General features: G+C 54.5%; 1 protein-coding gene across 3 annotated transcripts in view; it reads right to left on the minus strand.

The window, feature by feature from the left end:
• Positions 1-5,368: 5,368 nt before the first annotated feature.
• The window catches only part of CAMK2A (calcium/calmodulin dependent protein kinase II alpha), a 65,639-nt gene continuing 44,237 nt past the window's right edge, over positions 5,369-26,770 (minus strand). The window contains exons 14-19 of one of the 3 annotated variants that reach the window (XM_030834079.2): positions 23,008-23,040; positions 21,995-22,043; positions 15,433-15,508; positions 12,730-12,824; positions 8,761-8,989; positions 5,369-8,498 (exon numbers count right to left, since the gene is read on the minus strand). In XM_030834079.2, the coding sequence (XP_030689939.1) occupies positions 8,495-8,498; positions 8,761-8,989; positions 12,730-12,824; positions 15,433-15,508; positions 21,995-22,043; positions 23,008-23,040 (486 nt within the window). In that variant the 3' untranslated portion in view covers positions 5,369-8,494. Of the gene's footprint in view, positions 8,499-8,756; positions 8,990-12,729; positions 12,825-15,432; positions 15,509-21,994; positions 22,044-23,007; positions 23,041-26,770 lie in introns of those variants that run through there. The other 2 variants (XM_030834080.2, XM_060296441.1) reach the window with 2 other exon arrangements.

A 26,770-nucleotide genomic window follows, 5' to 3' on the forward strand; every position in this document is an offset into this window, starting at 1 on the left:
GCTCAGTGCTCTGCTTCCTGTCTTCGCTAATCTCTGTGTCCATGGACCCCTGACCCTGGGAGGCTGATGGGGGGCCCTGGGAGGCAGTGGATGTGCCTGGCTGGGGTGTGGTGGAGGGGTGACCTGGGGCCCTCCATTCCTGTTCTGGGAGTCATCAGAGACCGAGAGGCACTGAGATGGGGCCGTGGACCATCTGCCGTGACTTCCAGCCTATGATCTGTGAGAGCAAATGAGGGTGGGGGTGGGGCAGAGGAGAGAGAGGCCACACCATTAGGGCAGCCATATTCTCAAGGTTAAGTTAGGGTCAACAGATAACACCGTGGGTCCGCTGGTTATCTTGCTGTTTGGTCCTCAGTAGGCCCTGCCCCTTCCACCACCCCCGCCAAGTTCATCTCTGCATGGTTCCCTGAATAGGCCCAGGTTCCCTGACCCAGTGCCTTCTCCATCTACCCATTGGAATCCTGTCCATCCTCTCAGGTCCCACCTCCATACAGTCTTTATCACCCCCAGGTATGGACTCCTGGGGTCTTCAGGGGGGCTGGCTCAGCCCTACATCTGGTGAGCCCTGCCCAGCCTAGCCTGCACAGAGCACTCACGGTGTTCTGAGACAGCCCATTAATTTCCGTGCAGTTAAGACCCTTACATCACGCTCTTTGGACCCCAGAGTACTTGGGGCAGCAGTAGGGCACCATCGGGGGGGGCGGGTGTGCTACTTAGCCACACAGACCTGGGGTCGTTCCCTGCTCTGCCCCTCCTGGCTGTGTGGCCTTGGGGACCCACAGTGCCAGTGCACAGCTTTGCACGATGGATGCAGCATCAATCTAAAAGCAGTTTCTTGGTGGCTCTGGGGACAGCGAGCGAAGAGTTAAGACAGTCCCAGCCCCTCCGAATTCCACGTGACCCGGGGTTGCAGAGCCTCCGGGTCTGCGGTGGACACCGTTCTCCAGACTCATTTTTTGCTAATGGCTCATGGAAAGTTTGGCTCCTTGAGCTCCAGACCACTCCCTCTGGGGCCTGAGGCCTCGCTGACGCTGGTCTTGCCCTGGAAGGGCATCCAGAGCCGCCTCCCACCCGCGGAGCCTTGGTCAGCACCCCTACAGCACGTCTGCCTGACTTCCTGCTGCCTGACCTTCTCCCCCAGGACTGAGCAGCAGCCCGCCCCCTCTGGCCACATGGAGGCCTCCTCCCGGCACCCCCATCCAGGATCACTTTTCATTTGGGGGAATTTTCCCACTAAAGCCCACAGCATCTGTGAGCTGTGTCCCTTCGACTATTGGAGTGGGTAGCAGCCCAGGAGGACTCGGACATCCGCTGGTCAGAGCCCAATCTCGACTCCATTGCTCACCGGCTGTGTGACCAGCTGAATCTACTGCCCTTCTCTGAACCCAGGTGTCCTCAGATGTCAAATGGGGAGAATAACTTTCCCCTGGCAGGGGATTAAATGAGGTAATATAGCTGCTTGATGCCTATTAAAAAAAAAAAAAGATCAGAATGCTTAACCTAAAACGTGGCATGTAGAAATTCTCTCCAGGTGTCATGGTTCTCAAGAGCCTGCTCTCCCTTGCACAAATAAAGGAACAGGCCTAGCTCGCTCCTTCAACCAACCAACCTGGGGGAAGGAGGGCGGGGGTGGTGTGCTTGGAGCCAGAGACAGGCCAAGACGGAGCCCATGGCTTGCACCTTCCAGCTCCATGGCAAGTGCCTTGGAGGCTAGACCAGCGTCCCCATCAGTAAGATGAATGGGTTGGACAGGAACCGTGTTGTGCCCCACAGAGGTGGCTGGAGGGAGAGCTCTGGGCAGAGGGGAGCTCAGTGCCCCTGCCTGCCCAATTCAGGCTTTTGCCAGTGACCATGCCGTGGAGAGATACAGGGGGAGCACCACCTCTCTGGAGCCAGATTCAGGGCTTGTCCCCTCTTGCAGGATGGAGTTGTGAGTAGGAGCCCTGATGGTTTCTGCAGTGAGCTAGGATGCCCTGCCTGCCAACCCAGTCAGAGGTGGAGGATGTGGTGTGGGGCTGGGGGCAGTGGGACAGGAATAAAATCCTCCGGGCCAAAAGCCTTGCTTGGACCTTGATTCTGCTGAGCGGGTTCAGGGTCTCAGAGAGTTTGGGGGCTTGGGGTGACGGGAGTCAGAGCCAGGGGAGGGACCGACGGTCAATATTGATCTAGCTGAGTCAGGGGAGCAGGATGGGGAAGCGGGAAGGCTGGGGTGGGGCCTGCCGATAACTGGATCTTCCAGCTGCCAGTGTGACTGTGGGAACCGGGGAAGGGGGTGCTCAACACAGAATTCCCAAACTGGGTTCTTGCTAAGACTACAGCCGCCTGGAGCCCTGCCCAGTCCAGCGTTTCCTAATCCCTGCGGGTGGAGCCTGTATTTTTAGCAAACTTCCCGGGTGATTCTGAGCAGCCAGCCGAGTTCCCATATATATTTGGGGCCCACGGGTTCACCTCTGTTGCTGTAATGATGAGGAAACTGAGGTCCAGAGAGGGAAAGTAACACGCCCAAGGTCACACCAGGAGAGAATGATGATAATCCCCTCCTTTTTCTTGCGGGACGAGATAGTCCACTTCTAGATAACTCCATTCACCATCTGCTGTGGCCCAAGGCCCTGGAAGGGATGGCCGCCCAGAGGGAAGTGGCCTCTGAGACCTTTGCGGGCCCAGGTGGAGAAGGGAGGGTGGGGCTCATCCCAGGAGGAAGGACAAGGAGGGCGTCCATTTCCACAGGACTGGACCTGCCCCACCTTGCCCTCTGCAAACACTCCCAGCACCTGCTGGGAGATGTTCCCTAGAAGGTATACTATGGTCCTGGTCTGGGAAAGGCCATTTCCATTGCTGGGGACCCACCCATGCCCTGGAAAGGCACACCTCCAGCACGGTAGGTTCGGGGCCCTCTCGGCCTTCTGACACCTCTGACCCCCTTCTCCCCGCTACGTGACCCACTGTTCTGGGCTCTCAGCCTGGCTCTTGCCTGCATTCTTCCGCCACATCTCAATCTGCCGATCATCCCCTCAAATCCCCTCCAGAACCCCCAGTCACTGCCACGCCCCTCCTACTCTTTCTTCTAGAGCTCCCACAACCTTCACACCAGGGCCAGCCCTCATCCCAGCCCACCCTGAATGCCGGTTCTCGCTTTCTGGGGTGGCATCAGGGATTCCTGGGGACAGGAGACAAGCTAGCTCATCTCTGGGTCCCCCTCAGAGCCCAGCCCGTCTGCCGCATGCCCTAGCAGTTGTTCGGAGTGGTTCCTATTCCGAGTCTCACCTCCCTCCCTCCCTGGGCCATTTTGGGCCAGTGCTGCCTTCACTTTCTGCACCACCGCGTCCCCTTGTTCGTGGAATGAAGAGAATAGTAGTGCCCAGCAGGGGGGTGAACTGAGGGTTGTGAGAGCACACATAAAGGAGGTCAGGTGTGCACACATTCCAGCAGCACACAGTTGTCAGGGGTCTACCCCGGGGCAAGGATGATGATACCTGCTGCGTGCATCCTGAGCGTGGACCAAGCGCTGACCGCCTTCAAGGAGCACACGTTATGTAGACACTTGCTCAGGTGACTTCAAACCAGCACGCTCTGGCGAGGTGGGTAGAGGAGGTCGCGGAGCTCATGGAGGGACCTAACACAGTGCATGCTGGGAAGGAGGCGGGGCCTTCCCGGAGAAGGTACCGCAGCTGTGTCCTGAAGGGTGCGGAGGCATTGCTATGCACCGAGCAAGGAAAAAGAGGGAAACCAGCCCTCTACAGTGAGTTCTGGCGTAAATGGGCAGTGAACAGGTGGAGACTACAGGTGTAGACCACTAAGAGATGAGGCAGCAGGTGGAAGGGATAGGGGTCAAAGAGATGGGGTTCCTGAGAATCCCAGCCACCGTTTGCTGGCCATCCACAGATGGAGAAACACAGACCAGGGGCCTGGAGAGAACAGAGCTCTGCGTGTTTGAGTCCCGGCTCTCTGTCTTGCAAGAAGCCTCTTTGCCTCTGAGCCTCATTTTCTTCATCTTCAAAATAGGGCTGTTGTAACTGGGACAAGAGGTGTGAAATCACTTTGTGAACTGTAAAGGATCATGCCTCTGTAGATAATAATAGTGCTTTAAGTGGAGCTGGTACTTTGCGAGGTAAAGGATACTTCCTGAGGTCTACCGGAAGCTCCCAGAGCTTCGCAGGCACACAGAACCCCGGACCTCCTGTAACCTGCTCCTAGGCTGCCACCTGCCGGCAAGTGCCTGCAATGGCAGCCCAAGCTCTCAAGTCCTTCCTGCTGCCCAGGCGGGAGATCCAAGGCGCCTGAAGGCTCAGGTCCAAGCAGTCCTGGCGCTGCCGTGCCAGGCTCCAGGGCAAGAGTGCAAATGAAAGCCTTAGGCCCCCCTGCGGCCCGCTTCCTTGTGCTTTTCAGCCTTACTGCCAAGGTCCTCACGTGTGTGAGGGGCACATGCCCCATAGACACGCCCCCCTGGCCGCCTCACAGGCCAGCAGGCAGGACAGACCCAGAAAGCAGCTGGCGTGGGTATTCTGGAGCCCAGACACCCGTAGCGTGGTCTGGAGAGGACCATAGGCTCCAAAAGTCACAACCCCCCAATCTTGTGGAATCAGGCCTCTTAGGTAGGGGGGGCATGGCTTACAGTGAGCAACTCATCTGTTTTGCCTGGGACTTCGGGTTTCGCACTGAAAATTCCATGTCAGCAAACGGGATGGTTGGTCACCCTCTCATGGCCTGAGGGGGCCAAAGCCTCTGCATCACCACCCTGGCCCAGCCTGAGCAGCTTGGGCTCAGGGAACCACACTGGCCTCTAATGCAGCAGTGGCCTCCCTTCTTCCAGTAAAGCCAGCCCACCACCCCTCGCAACAGCCCCAGCACAGGTGAAACTGCCCCCGACACTAGTTTCACAGATAGTTTGTGGGTAAAGAGACCCTTCCTCCCCCTCTGACATTCTCCAAACCCCTCTCCAGGGGCTCTGAGGCCTGGGGGCTTGCCTGTGAGGTTGGGCGGGAGGAAAAGGAATGGGTGGGGAGGGACTTCTTCTGGAACAACCTCCTCATTATACAAGGAAACCAAGGCCCAGAGGAGAAGAGCCTGGCCCCAGGCTCCCCGAGGGAGACTCTGCTGTTGGCCACTGGAGGCAACTCACGCCTACCCATTGCTCTTGTTAAGGGCACTCCACGTGCCTGAGACGGAGCCAACCCCATCCCAGCCTCTAAGGCTGGGGCACGTGGTCCAGGCATAATCCCACAGTGATTGGCTCAGACTTAAGCACGTGACCACGTTAGTCCAATCAGAATGAAGACCTGGGCCTTCATTGTGCAAATGCCAAGAACTAGAACAGGAAACTGACAAACTCTCCCAGTGCCCTGCTTGACCAAGACAGAGAGACAGCCAGTGCACAGAAGTTTGTAGCTATTTATTGCACTGAAAACACCAAGAATAAAACAGACACCCCTTCTTCCCCCCAACCCCACAATAGCAGAAAGTTTGAGCAGTGGTCATTCAAGTTCACAGCCACATATTTTAAAAAAGGAAGAACGGAAACAAAACCCCAAACAAATAGTAACAAAGAAACCAGCACAGGGAGTCTGGCAAATACATCCCCAAAAGGGTCTCCCTTTGACGGGAGACAGGAGGCCAGGGGTCAGGATCAGCGCTTGCTGGGCGCACGCCCGGGAGAATGCTTTCCCGTTAACGTGTTTGCATGCTGGAGCCTAGGACTTGTCTTCGGTGTGGATTTTTTGCATCTGCAGGACGTTTGACTGTCCGGTGGGGTTGGGCTCTGGGCCGCGCTTTGTCTGCCAGTCTCCCCTGCCTGCTGCTTTGGGATCACACCGGTGCCCTGTGGTCCACACCGGCTGGCTGCGCACCCACAGGCTTGGCCTTCGCAGTGGGGCCATCTTGGCCTGGGGTAGGGACCGGCCTCCACTTCTCTGGCACCCAGAGAGGGGCACAGTGGACAGGAGGTGCGTCAGCAGATGAAAGGCAGGACGTTGGTGTCCTCCAGCTCAGCTCCCTCTGGTGGGGAACCGAGGGCAGAGCGGGGAAAAGACTTTCCCAAGGTCACACAGCAAGTCTGGTCAGAGCTGGGAATGGAATTCTAATCACCCCCAAACTGTGGCTCTTTCCCCCGCAGTCCCCTGCTGATTAGTAGAGGACAGGCACCAAAGAGGGGGATGAGGGGCAGGCGGGGGAGGGAGGGGGGACTGGTCAGGCCCAGAAAAGAACAGGAGTCCAGCCAGTGACTCACACTGTCAATTCTCATGGGCGTATTGGGCTTCACCTCACCATCCTGTTTGATCCCGCATCAGCCCTGCCACATAGGCTGGGCGGGAATATTTAACCCCTTTAACAGAGGGGGAAACTGAGGCTGAAGGAAGGACCAGACTTTGCCTTGGTAATGGCAGCAACCGCTCACCTTTGGCTTGGGGATGGCTGTGGGAGCTGGCAGACAGCAAGGGAGGCAGGCGGTTTGGCTGCTGGAGCGCTGGGCTCATTGGGCCTTACTGGGAAGCCTTCTGGACCTGGGGCAGGCCAAATGCCCGCCCGGGCCTTGGCAGCAGGGTCTCTGCCAAGGATAGAGTCCAGTGATCGACCAGTTTGGAGACCAGGAGGGCTGGGCAGCCTCTCTCCTGGCCTACGGCCCCCACCCAGCCTGCCTCACCTGTCCCGCGGGCAGGAACTCTTGAGAATGGGCCCAGCAGACAGCTCATGATAGGGGAAAACTCAGAAAGTCCTGGGTCACATCCCCACCAGTCCGGCTCCACTCAACACCCAGGATTCCCCAGAGGTTTGGGGGAATCAGAGACTCCTCCAAATCTTTGGGGATGTGGCTCTTCCTCCCCTAAAATCCTCCAGAGGGGAAAGTATCTCATCCTGGCAAAACACGGCCACACAGAGGCCAAAAGCACAGAGAGGCAGCAACATAATTCCGAGTCGGACACTGAGAATACAACCTCTATTTTTTTTTTTGTCCAAAACATGTAGGTTGGTTTTGCTGAGTGTTTTTTCTTCTTTTCTTTTTTTTTTTCAACATACTTACTGCATATAAAGTCATGCAAAGAAAAACAGTGCAGACAGTAGATCCTGGTGGAGGTACCAAGGCATTCCACATCAGAGTCAATCCCAAGGGAAGAGGGAAAGAGAAAGGAAGAAAGAGATGCAAACCCACAGCTGCAGGAGGAGGTGCGAAGAGGAGAAATCCCAGCGCTCTTTTTGGACCCGCATGAAGACACATGCTCGTGAACCCCCCAGAGCTGGGTGGGGGGCGCTGAGGGGGGGTGTGCAGATGTGGGGGATGAAATCCTGGGAAGCACGGTAGTAAGGACCCCAGTTTGGGAGGCAAGCAAGGTAAAGTCCAGGTACTGCCACCCTGACAGCTTCCCCCACTCTCTCTGCCCTGATTTGCTGTTTCTAACACCTGATGCTTCTCCAGTCCGCAAGGGAAGCTGGGGACTGAAATGTCAGAGAGATCCTTCCCCCGGGGGCTGAGTCCATCTCAGCCCCAGATAACCACAAGTGACAAAGTCCATCTCAGCGATGACCAAAAAAAAAAAAAAAAAAGACCAAGAACAGAAAAAAATACCCCTCAGCCCTCTTCCCACCTCCCTTCCCAACCCAGACCTTCTCACCAATTTGAGAGGTCTAGTTATTACATAAATATCCATTAACGCAAAATCCATTTACGAAACACAGAAGTTTGGCTATAAAAAGGCATGCGGTCCAAGTAGAAGTGATACCTAAATGCTGTTTTCTTTCGCCCCCCAAAAGCAATCAGATTCTCTCCCTTGGATGTGATGAAGCTGGAATTCTCCGGGCCTGATGGAAGGGTGGAATGCGCCGTTAGTGTTGGAAGTAAATGTCAGCAGGAGGAGGAAGGAAAGAAGTGGGGGCACCCTGAGAGGATTGCGCTCCCCACACTGAGGGAGGAGGGTCGGCTGGAGAGCAGGAGAGCAGGACAGGATGGGAGAAGAGTTAGGAAGGCAGTTTGAGGCGGGAGGCTCCTGGCATCTGCTCCTCTCTCCCCCTCTCCCCCGGGGGAGGTTGGCTCGGGGGACTGGGCGTTCTTCTGCCCTTCCCTAGAGGAGCCCGGGAGAGGCGAGATCAGGGAGAGGATCTGGAAGTTGCCACACTCCTCCCAGCTCCGCCCCTCCTCCCCAGCCCCTGGATGAATACACAGCTGGGCACTGTGGCTTCTGGCCAAGGCAAGACCAGGCCAATGACAGCTGAGGGGAGGGGGGGGGTCCTCAGGTCCAGCACCCAGGGCACGTGGGCCTGAGGAAGCCCTGCCCTGGCAGGGGACGGGTGGTGACGGGGAGATGTCGCCATTTGCTCTGAAGTCATGATGGCTTTTGCGAACAGGCAGGTTTTCTTGACACAGGTATGAAGGTGATGGTGATGGTGGTGGTGATGGGATGATGTGATTGGGGGAATTCCAGCTAAATCCAAGTGGGAGAACCAGCAGCCACATTCCACGGACGAACGGTGGATCTCTGCGGTACAGTGCCCCCAGCCTGGTCCTTCAGCTGTAAGACATGGTATGTGTGGTGCGTAACGTGGGTGCTTCCGAGGGCACCCAGCCTGCCCACCTCCTTGGATGGAGTTCAAGCTGCCTCCTGTGGGTCCCCCCAGCTCTTCCCCCTCACCCCCTGGGGCCTCCAGGCCTGATCTCCTCCCTGTGGTCTTCCCAGCCGCCGGGTTCCCCAACGTGTACCGTCTCCAGACAGGCACCACCCCGTTCCTTTAGATTATCCTGAATAACAGATGGCAGGAAGGAGGGGCTCTTACTGGGGCAGGACGGAGGGCGCCCCAGATCTGTGGAAGTGGATGATCTGCCATTTGCCATCCCGGCGGTGCCAGACGCGGGTCTCTTCCGACTGGGCCGTGCGGGGGATGCCGCCGGCATCCAGGTACTGCGTGATGCGGATGTAGGCGATGCAGGCCGCCTCGTCACCCATCAGGTGAATGTGGGGATTCAGGATGGTGGTGTGCACAGGCTTGCTGTTCCGGGACCACACTGCAGGCGGGGATGGGAGGGGGCAGAGGGGTCGCACCTGGGGGCCTCCTGCCTCGCTTCCTTCACTTCCCCAATTCTCAGCAACCCTCTCGGCAAGAGGCACCTCTGCCTGCCTCGCTTCCCGAAGAGTGGGGCTCTGTGACAGGGCTCAGCTCCCTGGGAGTCAAGCTCATATCCCAGCTGAGATACAGTGGACTTCAAAACAAGCTGAATTCTTCAAATGCAGGGGAATGGAATTTTCAAATCATAGTGTCTCAGACACGCAGGTGAATGGGGAACCAGGTGAGCTTACACCAGAGCCTCAACCCAGATCCCTGTAGAGGCCAGGAGAGTACATTAACAAGGAGGCTGAACTGGATATAAGATGCTAAATGACAACGGACCCTTCGTCTCTGGGCCAGGGGGACAATAGGGAGTGGTGGTGAATAGGACACCGTGTCCCTTCTATGGAGGTGCCCTGCACACAGCTTCCCTGGTGTTTGCTATGTAAGTGGGACCCGTGTTGCCACACCTGATTTTTCAAGAGAATCTAGAAATCTGGATTTTTATGTCGAATGCCTCATTTTTAATTATTGGCATCAAATTCAAATTTAAAACATCATACAGACCCCATGAAACATGTGTAGTCCAGCTATGGCTTGTGGGTCCCTCATTTGCCACCTCTATTCTCAACATGTAGAAGGATGGAAACTTGAAGAATATTAAAATTGTATAATCTTAGAATCTTGGAATTATAAGGATGGTGTTGGTGGTGATGGGGTGAAGTCGTGGAACTTTTCAGCGTTAGAGGGCAATGCATAGCTCTTGTAATCATGGCAGAACTGACAAAAGTACCAGAAACCGGCTCTCTCTATGTGAAATATTACTATTATTATTATCATCATCACCACTATCATCATCATCTTGGTTCTAGGAACTCTCAATGTTTTCAGCAAGATAGAAAACAAAAGCACAGAAAGACGATGACCTAGGGAGGGGCTGGACAGGGATCACCAGGATCTTGGCTTCAGAGGAACCCTCATGCCTTTTCTTAGTGCAGCCCAAACGTATCCGAATCCATGGAGAGCTGATTTAAAATATAGACTACCCAGCCCCACCCTTCAAGATGCCAGTTCAGGAATCTATAATATTAAAAAGCTCCCTCTCCCCGCTCCCTCCCCCATCCTCTGATTCTGATGCCCAGACAGGTTTGTGAGCCACTGATTTCCTGAAAAATGTTAAAAAAAATTTTTTTTTTCCAGGACTTCAGAAAGCATCCAATAGTATCCACCCCTAAATATTCCAATCACACTATACCCAGGCTTTGGATAAATGACTCAAAATCACTAAGTCTTACATATGTAGACTAAGAGACTTTTACAGTTCTGGGACCTTGGACAGAGAGAGTGCAGAGCTTTTGTGTTATATAGGCTTGGGGGTGACCTCAAGGTCAGAGGTCAGAGGTCACCCCATGGCCCTCCCACAAAATGCAAGGAGGCCTCCATAAGCAGCCTTGACAGCATCTGGGGCTGGAGGCACTCAACACCGTCTAGTTCAATGCATCCATTTAGCAGACCTGGAAACTGAGGTCCAGAGAAGCAATCGGACTTGTCCAAAGCTAGGCCAGTTTCTGAAAGAAATGCAGTAGAACCTAAAAGAAGTCGGTCTCGAGGTGGGTCTAAATTAGGACAATCCAGAACAATCTCCAAAGGGACAAACAGAGCTTAGTATTGTTGAGGGCGCTGGGCCTTACTGTTGTCTGCCAGGGCGAGGGTCCTGAGGGTCATTTGTAGAGCAGTGGCCACCCTCATGTGGTATCTTCTGAACAGACTCTAGGCTTGCATTTTCTATCCTCATGGATAGAATGGGAGAAAGGGCCAGGTCCTCCCGCAGGATAAAGCAGGCAGGAGGGTGGGACTTGCCCCAGGGCAGGCAGTTACTCTGGGTCTTGGTCTTGTGGGTCCTTTGATGTGACCAGGTGTCCAAGCCCAGAGTCCAGCGGGCTGGTGCTGTGATGGGGCTCGCTGTCAGGATGCAGATCAAGGGCTAGCACAGCCGTCTGTGTTTTTTTTCCCTTTTGCCATCCCTCAGTCTTCAGAGCCGGTTCAGCCTGGTCTCTGCTCTGCTCTGTGGGGATTGTGGAATTCTCTGGGGAACCAGTGCCCCCCACCCCCCAGGACAGACGAGTATAGAGGTGACCATGGTGATCAGCTAGGGAACTCCAGGGTGACGGGGACGGTGGGGTCCAGCCACCTCTCCTCACATTCTATCTCCATTGCTAGCCTTAGAAAATCAGAGTTTGATGTGTCAAAGGAAAATGCAACTTCCTTCTTCACGGCTTTTTGGGGATGCCCTTAAGCCCTCATACTGTACAAGATTCCATCAGACTGCGTGCAGGCAGGAGAGGAGTGTCCGTCTAGGGACACTAATGCCCAGGTGAGGGGGGAGCACAGGGAAGGAAGGAGGCGCTGGAGAGAATCAGGACCGGGTTCTGCTGCCAACTTTCTGGGTTCCTTTGGACAAGTCATTCTCTTCTCTGGACCTCTGTACAATGAAGAGTTGGACTAGATCCAACTTCAGTTGCTTAGGTATCACCTTTATTTTTACCATCTACCTGTACTTACTTTATGAAAATATTTCCTTAAACTGATTCACTTTATTAATTTATATGAATTTATTTTAAAAGAAAACTTTCTAGTACAATCATTAATGAATAACCAGTCTCATAGAATACAATTTTAATAATAAGTCCAGTTAAAATAAAACCAAGTTATGTAATCCTAGCTCCATGCTCTTGCCTGCAAGGGACCTGAGCCTGAGACCACTCTCTTTCTGATAATGAGGTGAGTTAGAAAGCATTAGATGCTTGGGACAGACTAGCGTTAAACTGACCCTTTCCTCTTGGCGGAGCCGGATGTACTGAAAGAGAATTTAGATAGGGACAAACTTTCTCACTGTGTGAACCAATGCTCTTTCAACTGGTGTCCACATGCACCGGAAATCACCCAGCATAGCCTTGGTGGTACGTGCCTTCCCTCTGGGGGACCCTGGATGTGCCTGCCACTTCTCAGGGCCTCCCTCCGGGTCCTGAGCTGCAGGAGTCTAACCTGCGTGTGCTTTGGTTCGTCCCCGTCTGACCCCTGGCCAAGGTGAGACACAGACACAGGCAGAAAGCGCCCTAGGTCAGGCCCAGCCTCAGCCCCCTGACAGCCCCGGGTTGCAAAGCTGCCAGGGTCTCTCCTGCAAAGGAGAGGCCCGGGAAGGACAGACATGCGGACAGAGACCTAGACAAATAGGCAGGGCACAGCAGTGTGAGCTTTGTCCTCTCCTTCCCCAGACTGCCCACCCACGGGGGCACCTGCACAACAACAGCCCATGTGCCAGCTTGCGACCAGCTGGGCAGCTGGGGTGGCTGCAGGCATTCAGGTGACTGTAACTTGGGGGTGTGCCCTGGTGGGAAGGCTCCCTTATCTGTAGAAAGGGAAGAAAGGTCTTCCCCAGGCCCTACCAGGGTCATGGGCAGGCGAGGGCTGGGAGGGCTTGTCACGCTCATCCCAAGTCCCCATCCGCAGCCACTGGCGTCGGACGGTCCAGGGTTCGGGGAGGGAGCCAAGATGGTACCAACCCCTGTCCACACAGGACCTTCCTCTTCGCTGCCTCCTGAGCTGCCCCGGGGGCCCTGCCCGTCACCCTGCTGTGCCATCTGGCAGGACACGGAAAAGAGCAGACAACAGGCAGCCCAGAGGGAAGGGATTGCTCACGGTTTTCAAAATAGAATCGATGGAAGTCCAGGCCCTCGACCAGGTTCCCTAGGGCCTCGGGTTCGAAGGCTGTCATCCCGGGGTCACACATCTTCCTGGGGGGAGGAAGTCAGAGGAAAGATGGGCTAGGGTGGCCTCTCGGGTGCCCCCCTCTAAATTCCAGGGGCCTGGACCCTGGGAAGGCAAGCCTGTGAAATAAAAGTGACTGCACCCACCTCACAGGATCAGTGAGGTTGGCGGATGGGACAGGGCTGGTCCAGTTACGGTGTGGGGCAACGCTGACTGGCTAGTGCCACTGAGAACTGGGAAGCCTGGGTCCAGGTCGTGGCTCTGCCACTTACAGGTTATGAGACCCCCAGCAAGGGGCTTAACCTCTCTAAGCAAGAGCACCATGAATGTCGTGCATGGTACGCTGCCCCAAGGCTCCGGCGGGGATAATTCAGCCTGTACACTCCTCTCCAAATTACATCCCCCGCCCAGGGCAGCAGATCCATCCAGAGAGGGCTTTTCCTAAATGGTCTTCCTTGGGTGGAGAGACATTTTCCTTCACTAAAGTGAAGCAACTTCTGTTCACCAAGCAGGTGTGTCCCTGGAGGGAGTGCGTTCTGCTACTTTAAACAAAGTTGCCCTATTGTTGGCAGCAGCCCTCCTGGTGAGCCACACTTTCCTCTTCTGTAAGATGAGGAAAACAGCATTCCAAGAAATGATGCCTGGGAGGAAGGAGCGCAGGGCATGGCCGAGGAGGCCCACTGCTCTGCATTTTTGGCTCGGTGCTCCCACCCAGGTCTGTTTTCTGGGAGACCCTGACAGCCAGACGGAGGAAGGAAAAACCTGTCTCCCCCACCCCTAGGTCTCTGGGATCTTCTGTAACACAACATGGACCCCTGTGATGATGACAATGAAGCCAGGGACAGGAAGCACCCCAGGCCAGTCAAAGATCCTGACACGGGGAGGGACTGAAAACAGTGGAGGAGGGCACTGGGCCAGCATCGTCTGAGCTGGACGCCGTGGGGAGAGCAGGGCACTCTGCCCTTGCTCTGCCCTGACTGCCCTGTCTCTGTGACTCCAGACAACTCGCTTCTCCACTCAGGACCTCACATTCTCCAGATGGAGCTGGAGGTTGTGCTCAGACCATATGGGACGCTCAGGACCCTTCCAGATCCAGAATCCTCTAAGGCTGGGGGTCTGAGCCCTGACCGTCTGGAAGACTAAGCAGCCCCTGGCCAAGAGGAGCCCTTCTCCAGAGGGTCTCTGGGTGTCCCTGCCTCTGAAGGACCCTCTGCTCCAATTCCATTGTATGTGTAGGGAAACTGAGGCTCAGTGAGACAAAGGAGCTTATCCAGGGTGACACAGGGCCAGACTCGGCACCATAGGCCCCAGAGGTCATGGCAAGTGGTCAGAACCTAGACTGGGCTGCAGATGCCAGAGGAAGTGACATCACAGAGGTGGGAGGCTTGGGGTCCATAGGGGCCACCTCTCTTTCCCTTTCTCCCTGGCTGTGCCCTTCCAGAGCCACTCTCGGGCTCTCCCATCGCTGACTTAATTCTTTCTAGGACCGGATGCAAAACCCGTTCAACAGCGCATTTCCATGCTTTTATGCAACCCGCAGGGGCACATGTGCACACACACCCGTGCACACCCCTTGTGCACGCAGTCACAAACGTGCATGTGTGGGCAACTGCATCACACTCACATGTACAAGCGGCCTCCGTCTCACACCTGCACCTTCCAAGATCCTTGTTCCTCCAGAGACAATCAGTAGATGGCTGGGGCTTTGCCACCCGCTGCTGCTGAAACCCTCCCACTGTTAGGATGTGCCTGGACTGCCAAGCCTTTGAGAGACAAACTTCAGCTCCTGGACATAGTGGTAACCAAGATCAGGCTGCCCGAGGAGCAAAGCCCAGCCCAGTTATTCCCATCTCACCTGAACCCAATAAGCAAAGGTCATTCTGCCCTTAGTTGGCAGCTTTCGTCCACCAAAAAGCATATGTGGGGTCTTCAGGCCCAGGCCTCGTTAGCTCTGGCCAAGATGTTGAGGCCTCAGCCCAGAATCCTGGCTCTCCTGGGGGCCAGCGGAAGGCCTGCTTCCAGGCCAGACCAGCAAGGCTGAGGGTGGCCACCAGGGGGCGCTCCAGCCCAGCCTTTGCACAGAGCTGCGCCTCCAACAGCTGATCAGGTGTGTAGAGGATGTCTCATACCACCTGTTTCATATCATGCTATTTTTGTGCACTCTGCCTTATCCCCAGAGGATGTAAGATTCCTTCTGGAGGTTCTTTTGCTCACCCCTACTCACTGGATGTACAAACGCTATGGGTTCCTGCCTGCTTCTTCTCATCTGAGGTCATAGGAGGTCCAGGGTGAGGCCCCAGGCCCATGTGGCAGGACCCAGCTCATCTCCTGAGGAGGTCCATGTTGTGGTGGAGACCCACCCACTCTGTCCTTGGGGAAGCAAAAGAGTTTTGTTGGAGTTCCTCCTGGGGAACAAGATAGGAGCAGGACTGAGATATAGACAAGTATTGTGAACAGAAAGCTTAATGAAAGCGTGAAGTCTGAAGGCAAACCAGAAATATGAGTTCAGCCTGATTCACAGCACATGCAGAGTGAGTAAATGAGGGTCAGAGACAAGGACCCCCAAAGGTAGCCATCAGCACCCCCTGATCAACAATCCAGGCGGGACATGCAGAATGGACCCAGCCGACTCACGTGTAGGACTCAAAATCTCCATTGCTTATGGCTTCAATCAGCTGTTCTGTCACTTTTATAATTTCTTGTTTCCGCACTGTAAGGCAGGAGGGAACACAGAGAAATAATAGCGATAGTGATTGGGATGCAGCGCCAACCACAGCTTCCTGAGCCCCTAACATGCGCCAGACCCTGTCCTGGCAACTGAGGGCCTCAGAGAGATTGTCTCGTTTATCCTCACACTGTCCCTGGGTATCATTACTCCCATTTCATGGAAGAAGAAACTGAGGCCCAGAAAGGTGAAGAAAAAAGTGTGAAATTTCCCTCAAATACAATGGGCAGAGCCAGTGTCTTAGTTGGCAGCCTCTGCCTCGAAACAGCATGCATGATTCTGGCTCTAGGCCTGATTTGAACCCAGGTCTCGAGTCCAAAATATGCTTCTCCATTACCTTGTTTTGCCACCTGAATCCAAGCAAGGTCACCTGTGGAGGTTGTCACCAGCAACCATAAACCAGGGGCTCCCCCATGGTCCAAACTGGGGCCACTAAGGGCGGGCTTAGGGCTTACTCATCCCTTAGGTCTGAGTCAGTTTTTGTTCCATTTGGGTGCCTATAGGAATCAGGCACTGAGCCTTCCAGAACTTTCTAGGCAGAATGAATCCCAGTTGCTGACACCTGGCCTCCCCTGTCCACCACTGAAACACCACGAACAGCTGCTGTCTTCCTGGTAGAGGATTAGACATCAGTTTTCTTATCAGGTGTGTGATGTTCTGAGCCCCAGTTTTCCCATCTGTAAAATGGGGACACCATCACCTCTCATACGTTCAGTGCTGAACAAGTTGTGTAAAGAACCCAGGCTTCAGCACCAGACAGGCTTCTTCTAAATCCCACCCCAGGTCTTTACAAGCTGTGCAGCCGTGGGGCACGAAGTTGTTTTCTGGTCCCTCGTATGGAGATGACAATGCCCTCGTCCCGGAGTTGTTATGAGCATGGGATGAGATGATGTGCCTGAGGCACTTGGACCAGAGCCTGGCACACAGTAGGTATACACTGCAAGTGCTGCCTCCTGCATCTGCTCATTACTGCATCTGCTCCTCACAGCCTGGGGGGTAGGGGGAGGCGAGGCCAGTTTCCCCCCGTCTGACACATGAGGAGACCGAGCCTCAGCAATGAAGGAATTTGAAGCCAAGTGTTCTGGCTCCCAGCAGGGCTATGCACCCAGAAGCCTCAGGCGTGTTTCCCAGGGCCAGGCCTGCTTCCCTTCCTCCCACAGGCTCAAGCTTAACCTCCAAGCCGGTCAGTGAGCTGGCCTGCTAGAGCAGTCTCAGGTGAGGCTGGGAGCATGGGAGGGAGACGGCTCCTGGAGGAGGCCTTGCCCCTGCCCCTTTCCTCACCAATTGCTGGTGCCATCCCATCCCTCCTCACACTGAGGAGCTCACCTCAGGCCCAGAGGATAAAGAATCGCAGGACACCCAGGCCGCAAGAACGCTTGGGGACCAGGGACTCAGCCTGCTCATCCAACATTGGGGAAACAGAAGCTTGGTAAGGGGTGGGACTTGCCCAAGGACATAGAACATTTTGGGTGCAGAGTTTGGCTCCCAGCCCAGGGCCTTTTCCACAGGACCCAGGAGCTCCAATGCGTTCCGTGATGTGTTGGGCCCACATGCTTGTCTCTTCCCCAGCTCAAATATGAGCTCCATGGAGGCTCGCTGATCCCTGGAGCCTGGAGCAGGCCTGGCCAGGCATTCCTTATGGAGTGAGTGACTGCGCCAGTGCTTAAGCCGCGAATCTTTGAAGCCTCCCAGCACAATTTCATGCGGTTCTCTCCTCCCGGTCAGAGACAAGCTCCCGTCACCGTGGAGGCAAAAGGTGAAATAGTCTGCTCCAGTGGACCAACCGCCCCGAGCAGACTGTGCAGCTCCAAAGCCCATCTCCCTCTCCCCCCGCACCTGCCCCCTCAGGGCAGGGCCCGGTGCCCAGCGCAGCTCTTAGCACGTGGTGGGCGCTCAGTAGACGTAACATCACTGAAGTTACTATCTCCAATGTCAGTCACCACAGTGAGCCGCTAATTCTTTATCTCCTGGCTCTGTAAAGAATCGCCAGGGCTGGGAACGGGTCTGTCTTAGACCATGAGGTCAGCCGGGTGACTCTGGGGTCTTGCCTCGGGCTCAGGCGGAGGCAGCTTGAATGAATGAACGAGCAGATGGACCAAATCAGGGTCTGGGGCTGCTGGCCTTGCCCTGTTCCCTGGAATTGCCCAAGTTGCCTTGTGGCCTCTGTCCCTAGGAGCCCAACAGCCCGGCCTCCTGGTCAACTCTGACCTCCTTCGTGGAACCTGGGGGATTGAGGATGGGGAGAAACCCACCTCCACCAGGAGACACCTCGTTCCAGCTGCTCCCACATGAAATCAGGGTGATGATGCAGAGCGACTCCACATGCTTTAAGAACCCTTCCCACTTGACATTCCACGAGCCCGTGCTTAATGCCCTGTCTCCCGTGGGCCGCTTCTCACCACCATCTCAGACAGGCTACTCAAGCGGTCAAGGGCATGGATTCTGGAGCCAGACCCCCTGAGTTTGGATCCTGGCTCTGCTACTTAGTAACTGTGTTCCCTTGGGCAAGATACTTCCTCCTACCTCAGTTTCCCATATGTATAATGGAGCTACTAATAGTACTTACCTCATAGGGTGGTTCTGAGGATTGAGTTAAGAATATATCAATAAAAATAACTAACACACATATGGTCCTCACTCAGAACCAGCTACTGTTCCAAGCCCTTTATATCGACTCACTTATGTAAATATGATGCATTATGTAAAGCACTGAGAGAACTGCCTGGCCCTCCATAAGCAAGCGCTGTGATCACCATCACTGGAAAGCTCTGACTTGGAAGTTCTCCCTGAGGACAGTCTCTAGCCTCTAACCCGGGCAGGGACACTTCCCAGCAGCCTGATATATGATGGTTCAGTTTCGGTTGGAACTTTGGGGCTTGCAGCCTGCCGGGCAGGCCACCGCACTGCTGAACGGCTTTTGCCATTTGCATCCACCTCCTTCTTTCAAGTTGCAGTCTCCCCCTAAAAGCCCCCAGTTATAGTTCTGGTCTGCCTTCTGGGATCCTTCAGTGTGTACCTGCTTCTCCAGGTGCCTTCCCCCACCAGTCTTTTCTTCTCAGGGCTGAAGGCCTCCCGCATGTGGTTCGCAGGATCTGGCTCCAGCTGGCCATCTATTTTCGAGGGTACTTAAGCTGCTTAGTTGCCTCTCTGAGTGTGAGCACACTATCCCTGATGTGGCTTGAATGTTGCAGAATATCAGGTCTAGGGTAGCACTCTCTACCCCCTCCCCAATTCTGGACACTACACCTCTATGAATGCAGCCTGAGACAGTGCCTAACTTGGCCTCCAGCCACTCAGGACACCAAGTTTGCCGACAATTGAAGCCTAGCAGGCAGGACTCTCCCTAGCTTCATTCTCTGGGACCAAAGATCTGGGGGTCTGGTGCTCCTTAAATCTGGAGGAATTCACTCTGGTTCTGAGCCCCTCCCATGCCCTTGGCAGACCTATTGCTCTACGAAAGATTCATCCAGCAGCTGCTCAGTGGCACCCTCTGGCATTTCTCATCTGCCAGGTGTTCACCCAGACAACCAGGAGGGCTCCGCTCTAGATGGGAAAGCGGAAGCTCCAGAGAGGTTAAGGCACTCTCTCAAGGCCACACAGGATGAGGAGGCTGAGACGGGATCAGCATTCCTGACTGATAGTTCCTAGAATGTCTCTGCCCAGATTCTAAGGCAGCTCTTTGGGTTGGAGAGGAAATTGAATTTTCAAGGAGCTGACCAGGAGGAGATAGGGCGGTGGGGAGGATGTCTGGCAGAACCCCGTGCAGCTCAGAGGGTGAGAGGCCTGTGTATGAAGCCTGAGGGGCTCTGAAATATTAATGTCCCTTTCTTTGCTGAGGGGAGAATGTTCCCTGGAGGATGACATTTCTAATTAACTTTAATGTTAGGTCAGAATCCACCCCACCAGCTGCTATTCTCACTTAGTAAGAAGACTTAACAAATTAACACCAGAAAATGGTTCTCTGGAAACTTTCTCTGAGGCCTGGAGAAGCTGGGGGAGGCACAGAGTTCCTCTCTCCTGCCAAACAGGGGGAGGAGCTCCTGGCTGAGCCAGCAACTCTTCCATCAGACATGGCCTTTTACATGTGTGGAAACTGAGGCAGGGAACGGGGTCCCAGTTTTACCATTAGTAACATTGACATGCCCTTTCTCTTCACTAGGCCTCAGCCTCCCCTCTTTATTTTATTTTTAAATTAAATTTTATTTTTTTTGGCTATGCTGCACAGCATGTGGGATCTTAGTTCCCCGACCAGGGATCAAACCCGTGCCCCCTACAGTGGAAGCGCAGAGTCTTAACCACTGGACCGCCATGGAAGTCCCATCCTCCCCTCTTTAAAAGGGGCATAAGTGAACTAAAATTCAAGACTTCGCAAATGTTCTCATCCTGATATCTCTAAAGCAGAGGATAATGATTGTAAATGTCAGGCCTCAGGGATGTAACCCAGAGCCGTTACCCCAGGTGGAAAATGTCTTTAACGGGTCACATTTTACATTAACAGCGCACACAAATTTTACATTCTATTCCAAACATTTCTCTGTCTGTTGAACGTATAAATATTTGTCTTAAAATAATCTTTGAGTAAAACTGACGCTCCAAGAAAACGTCACATGGCTTCCTGTCATTCAACCATAAGCTCCAGTTTGAAAGAAGAGAAATTAAGACTTATTAAACAGTGGCCATATGCCAAACACTGTGTAGGCACTTTAGACACAGCCTGTCATCTCATCTGCACAGCAATCCTCTGAGCTTGATAGTATTATCATCTCTTTACTGTTAAGGAAACTGAGGCTCAGAGAGGTTCAGTAAGTTGTCTAAGGTCACCCAGCAGATGGACTCCAATGAAGAATCACAGAGCCAGTTTGCCTCCACAGACCCTGTCTGCTCTGAGACCAGGATTATGAGGCCACAACAAGTCTCCTCAAAACTCCCAGCACCTTACAATGAGCCTCAGATATGGTGAATGTCTCAGAAACAACCTATCTCGGCCCACCATAAACCTATGGAATCAGATTCCACTGGAGCAGGGCCAGGAATATGGTTAAAAATCATACTTGAGGGACTTAGAATGCTGACCTGATCCCAAGGGAATTCTTCGAGATAATGCATTTTGAAGGTTGTCCCTGGTGCTTTCATAGACGCTTGATTTGCTCTAGCACCAGGCTATGGTGATGGAGTGACCATCTCCTGCCCCTGCTTTGCCCCAGCTGGGAATGACCGGAGAGGGACACACATAGGGTGGGGCTGGTCTTCCAAACATCGTGGCAGAGTCAGGAGGCAGTCAACAGCGTTTAGTGTGTCAAATCTGCCTTAAATAAGCCTGCACGGCAACTGTGCAAAAATATTTATTACATAACAAAATGCTCTTGTCCCCATCATTGTATATTCTTTTAGAAGCAAATCATCTAAACTCCTGAAAATATCTCAACTGGCACAGCTGTGATCTCTCCAGGTCAATGCTGCTTTTCTAGATTTCAGAGACTCCCCAGGCATCTCTGACACACACTGGAGTGTGAGAACCCCCTCCCTTGCCGATCTCCCTGTCCTGGGGAAAGAAGAAGGGCTGGGTACAGGCAGAACAGCAGGATGTCACTAATCGTCCAAGGATCTGGTGTCCCCTGGGCGGAAGCCAGCGCTCCATCCTCCCTCCTCCAAGCTCCAAGCATCTTTCCACATGCCAAGGCCTCCTCAGCTGAGCCAGGCCCTGGAGCCACACTGCCTGGGTTCATATCCTAACTGTCCCCTTTACGAGGTCTGGGAGCTTAGGCCAATTGACTCAACCCCTGAGTTTCTGGGCTGTCGGATGGGGTTAATCACAGTACCTACTTCTTAGCTTGTTGTAAAGCTCAGGTGAGTACCAAGCACTTGGAACAGGTCTAGCATTCAGCAAGTACCCCATAAAAGGCAGCCATTATTCCTATTCCCGTCCTATTATTTCCTCTCTTACTATCAGATCACCGTTATCTGGGATCTTGCTCCCCCTTTCATCCGAGGGCTTGTGAAGACTATTAGCCACTGGCTACAGTAGCCCCTGCAGTTTGGGTCGGTCTTAGGCAGTGTTTCCCATATTCCAGTTTGTTGAATTTCCTATTGATACATTTTTGCTTTCCCTTCCCTTACTATAATTACTTCAAGTTTTTAAAATCAGCTTGTGTGTTTTTTTAAATCCAAAGACACTGCCAAAGGAAAACGTATACCACTACGATACATTTATGACTTGACTATGTTAATTTTTTCTAATACGTGTTAAAGTCAACACATAACTGCTACCATGAGGAAAGTCCATCCAGGCACCTCACACAGGGAAATGGCACCCCGCTGTGTACCCAGCCTATAAGGAGCCAAAGCGAGGCTCTCTGTAGATGAACAGGACACAAAGCTGGCCTTGCGGTCCCTTCAGGCCGGAGGCTGTCGGTGAAGGGGGCCTGCCAGGAGGCCCGGGGGCCCAGATGCTGAAGGCAAGACCCCTCCTACCTTTGGTGTCTTCATCCTCAATGGTGGTGTTGGTGCTCTCTGAAGATTCCTGCCAAAGAGAACACGGGAGGTGGTGAGGCCCGCTTGCCAAGCGGGAAGAGGTGTGGTCTGCCTGATGCTGCGGCCCCGTTGCCGTAAGCCTCATGGGCTCTGCCATCCAGATGCTGCACTGAAAACCCTGTCAGACTTCCAAGCCTAAGGAGGGGACGGGCCCAACTAATCAGGTGGCTGGTGGCTGGTGGCGGGGACGGGGCTGTAAATGAAGGGGTGGATGTGTGGAGAGCCCTGGCCTTTCTGGAAGGGGGTCCTGAGCCCTGTCTGCTTGAGGGAGCAGAGAGGGGGTGTGGAGGGCAGAGAGGCACATGGTGGCCACAGGACGGGGAAGGAGTACACACACTGGCAGGAGAGGAAGAGAGAGACGGGAGGAGGCCCAGTGTGACAGAGGCTGGGCTTTCCAGGGGGAGAAAAACCACACAACTGAGGGAGACAGCAATGGAATCAGAAGAAGAGGGACGTGGGCCACCATGCCACCGCAGGAACCCCTAGACGGTGGCAAGGGCTGGTGGCTCCTCTGCCACCGGCAGGCCCTGGGTAGCCTCACAGAAGCTCAAGAAGGGCCTCTACGGCGCCCGCTACTTCGGCCAAACCAAGCCCCCCAGTGGCCACAACTGACACAAACCAAGTCCTGAGCTGAGCTCCAGAGCAGAGGGCAAGGCGAAGCGAGAAGCCACGGGCTGGATGTGGGATGGGCTTCAAGTCAACCTTCACAGCTGAGGGAGTTCTCAGGTCTACCAGCAGGCTGCTGGCCTGGGTCATGGAGTTGGAGGTGTCAACAGAAACACGCCAACAACACGCACACACAACACACATATTGTCACACGAGGCACACGTACCAAGCACACCCTGAGCACCCTCTCCCCGCCCGGGTTCCCAGTGTAGCCTGCAGGAGCGAGGCAGGAGCGAGGGTTCGAGGCCCAGGATTTACCGGCGTTTGGGAGACGGCAGACACTCACCATTAACTGAACGCTGGAACTGGACTTTCTTTTCTGGAAAAACAAGGAGAAGAGATGGGACAGGAAAAGACACAGCGTGAAAACGGCAGGGAGCAGAGGAACGAACGACAGGGGAGGGGTGGAAGGAGGATGGGCCTCGGGGTCATCCTCTGTGGTCCCTTGCCGGCAATGGCATTGGGACAAGGAGTCAGGGCCACCAGCAGCAGCTGACCTGGCAGGGCCAGGCCTCTCTCAGCCTAGCGTTCTGGGGCCTCGTGCACAGCTGCCTGGGTCTCAACAATCCAACCATCGAGCTGCGGGCTAAGCCTCTCTTGGATCAGGGCTCGCCCTATGCCAAGTTCAGATGGAGGAGGCAAATCCTGGGTCTCAGATACCCGGCGCCTAAGGCCTCCAGAATCCTAAGCTCTTGAAGGACAACAAGGTGCTCGGGTCTGGAGATGAGGCCCAATGTCTCCTCCTAGACTCCTCCTGTGTCTCTGCTGGAAAGACCCCACTCCTAGTTTGGTTGAGTGTCACAGTCACTCAGGAAACTTGTCCAAAATATACATAACCAGACCCCCTGTAAGGAGTCTGATAACTAGGTCTGGGCTGGGGCCTGGGCGTCTTTATTTTAAACACTATCCCCAGGTGATTCCAAAGCAGAGACAGGTGTGGGAACCACTCCTCTAAGTGGCCTCAGAAGTCCTGGTTGTGCCCACAGCTTCCCAGTGACTGGCCTATTCGGCTCCTTTATGCTGATAGAGAGACTGCGGCAAAGGCAGACGCACAGCTGAGCCCAGAATTCGAGTCTTTGGGCCTTGCCATTCAGCCTATTCTAGCTTTGGGGGGATTTGTCATTTCCCCTGTATAATCAACTGTGGAACCAAGGGAAGGAGAGAGGAACATGTAGACTGTCTTCTCCTTCTTTCAGCTCTAAGCCTGGAGTCTTAAAGACTCACACTCATAGAAGGTTACAGGCCAAGACCGACACCTGCATTGAGCAGACAAGAACCTGGGGTCCAGAGACGGGCAGCGATCCACCCAAGGTCGCTCAGCTAGCTACTAGCAAAGAAGAGGCTGGAACCCCCAGTGCAGGCCCTCTCCTCTGTCCAGGTACCCACAGCCTGACGGCTCTTCAAAGGCTTATCCTGGAAGCACTTACATCTGAGAGGCCAGGAGGCTCTCCCCTTGCTGCTCTGTGTGGGGAGCAGAGGGGAGACCTGAGATGCCTCCGGGCAGGCCTTTGCCAGTAGGAGGCACTGGATATTCTCCAAGTGTCCTCAGGTCTAAGTCTGGGCTTTCTGACTCCAAGATCCAGGAGCCTCTGAGCGCCAGGAGCCTTAGATCCTATCCTGTCCTCTCCATCCAGGGCCTCTGCATGGAGGTGGCTCACTGGGCATTTCCAGTGTAAGTGCTCACAGCCCCTGCCTCTGCCCCAGCTGGCCCGGGCAGTGTGACTCCGGCAAGGCAGCAGCCTGCAGCCAGCCCCTCCTTCCCTGCCCTGTCCTCCTAGCGTTGGCCTCACTCCTGGCTGGAGCCGGGCCAGGCACAGTGTGTGTTGGAGGGGACAGGCCCACACAGCTCGGCTGTCAGCGGAAACCTGAGGAGCAGCGTGAGGGCCAGGAGTTTCCAGGCGGGACACGAGGAGGCAACACAGAGCAGAGACTGCATCAAATTCGGACGCACAGTGACAGGATGGGACATGGGGGAGAGGGGTCAGGACGCACGGATGGGACACCAACAGGGGGCAGTGAGTGGGGTTGAGGGGTGGGAGCGGTCAGCCCCTCTTCATGAAAGTAGAGGCCTAGGAGTGGCTGGGACCGGGGGCATCGCTTCTTGGTAATAGAAAGACTCGATTTTCCTGAATCACAAAATGATGATGATACTAATAAGAACCCTACACCGACCAGCGTGTTAGTTTCATTTAGAAAGTGAACTGTCACCAAAAGGAGAGTCACATCTCTTAGAACCACGTGAAGAGCATGGTTCTAAGGTGGGCAGGGACGGTAGAAACAGAGGATGGTCAAAGTTAGCCTTGAAAAGCCCTTAAAAGCCCATACGGTACAGTATTGTGTCATATCTTGAACTCCAACCCGCCAGTTTTTCCTCCAGCGTTGGAACCGATCACTGCTTCTTCAGTCAAGCCCCAGGTGGAATCAGTGGTCTGTCTCTAGGGACCAAGTTGTAGTTCCTGCTTTGGCCGAGCACATGTTGGCTACGGGAGCATCACGGTGCGACTCCACCAGGCCCACCCAGGCGGGAGCCTCTCACCAGCCTCCCTGAACACAGCGCTTCTCCTCTTGCACAGATGACGGAACTGATGGCCCAGGTCCCCAAGGGAGGGAACAGTGGGGCCCAGGCTCAAACCCCTGGCTTCTTGACTTGAGGTCTAGTTTCAGTCATAGTAAAAACATGAATGGACCTCCCTCCTCTTGCAGGCCGGGCTCCCCAAATCCTGGGCAAATCCCCCTGGGTTACTCCCGTCTTCCGGCTGGATGTCCCCGCTCCTCCATCCCAAGGAAGGGGAGGAGGTTGAGCTGCAGAGAAAGGGTCGGGCCAGGAATAGCCTTTGAGTGTCTCTTCCTCCACACCCAGGCCACTCTGAGAAGTCACTCAGGGTCTGTCCTGTCCTACAGGAAGCAGCAGCAGTTTCTTCAGCTGTGCCCACTGGAAGGCCCTGCAGTGACCAGCCAGAGCCCCGCCACGCTACGAGATGCCCTTGCCCTCAGACAGCCTCCGCCTCCTGGCCTTGCCCAGAGAGGAGCCAGACAAGAGCTTCGTCCCACGACCCAGCCTGAGGGAGGCCCTGACCAGGGCTTTGCCAGGGCTACACCCGAGCGCCAAGCAGACGGCGGCAGCCCTCCCGCAGCCCCTCCTCCTCCACCTACCTGGGCCCCAGCCCACTAGCGCCTGTGACCTCTGCCCCATATCCCCCAAATATGATTCTCCCCAGGGGACCCAGTACCCCCAGTGTCTACACACTAGGGCCAGATTGAGCCCCAGCTGCTCCAAGCCTACCCCCCTCCCCCGCAAGTTGCACATCCCTCCATCACCCTTACAAATTGGGAGGGGAGGGGGGTGACTCATGGGTAACCCAAAACAGCAGGTAAGCCAAAACTCAATTCTGGATTCCATTACAGCACTGGGGATGGATGTGTGTCAACTGCATAAACTGGGCTGGCTTTAGATCTGTGTTTTCCAAGTATTTTCTCGAGCAAACTTCAAGAGAAATCTTACCCGAAAGTCCAACACATAAAGCAGAAAAGATACTACTACTGACTAGCATCTCATAAGCATGTATCGCACGCCAGCACCATGCTAAGTCCTCAATGCACAGTATCTTAGTTCATCCTCACAGACAGCCCTGGGGAAACCCGGCTCACCCGTTGCTTGAATGAGGAAACACAGGCTCAGGAGATTCAAATAATGGGCTGAAAGCTCACCCAGGCTCTCTCAACCACTGCGATGGCTGGTCCATGGAGCTGTTCAGGCTGAAGTGGGTGTGAGAAGCCCCCAATCCTCTCTGCTTGGCCTCCCCCTTCCAATCCCTCCCCATCTGCTGCCAGAGGTACCTCCCCAGAACCTTTGGGCTCCAAGGAGTTCCATTTGTAAACCACTGGCTTTGACTGATAACCAAATAATTACATATTCCTCAAGCACCCAAGATGAGAAGGGAAAATGATTTTTTCTTGTTTGTTTGTTTTTAAAGTGGAAATCATGGAGTTCACAGCCCTCCCCCCTCCCACTGTACCTATGGGGAAACTCAAGCCCCCAGAGGGCCAAG

Source organism: Globicephala melas, chromosome 3, assembly GCF_963455315.2.
Source record: "Globicephala melas chromosome 3, mGloMel1.2, whole genome shotgun sequence".
Taxonomy (NCBI): Eukaryota; Metazoa; Chordata; class Mammalia; order Artiodactyla; family Delphinidae; genus Globicephala; species Globicephala melas.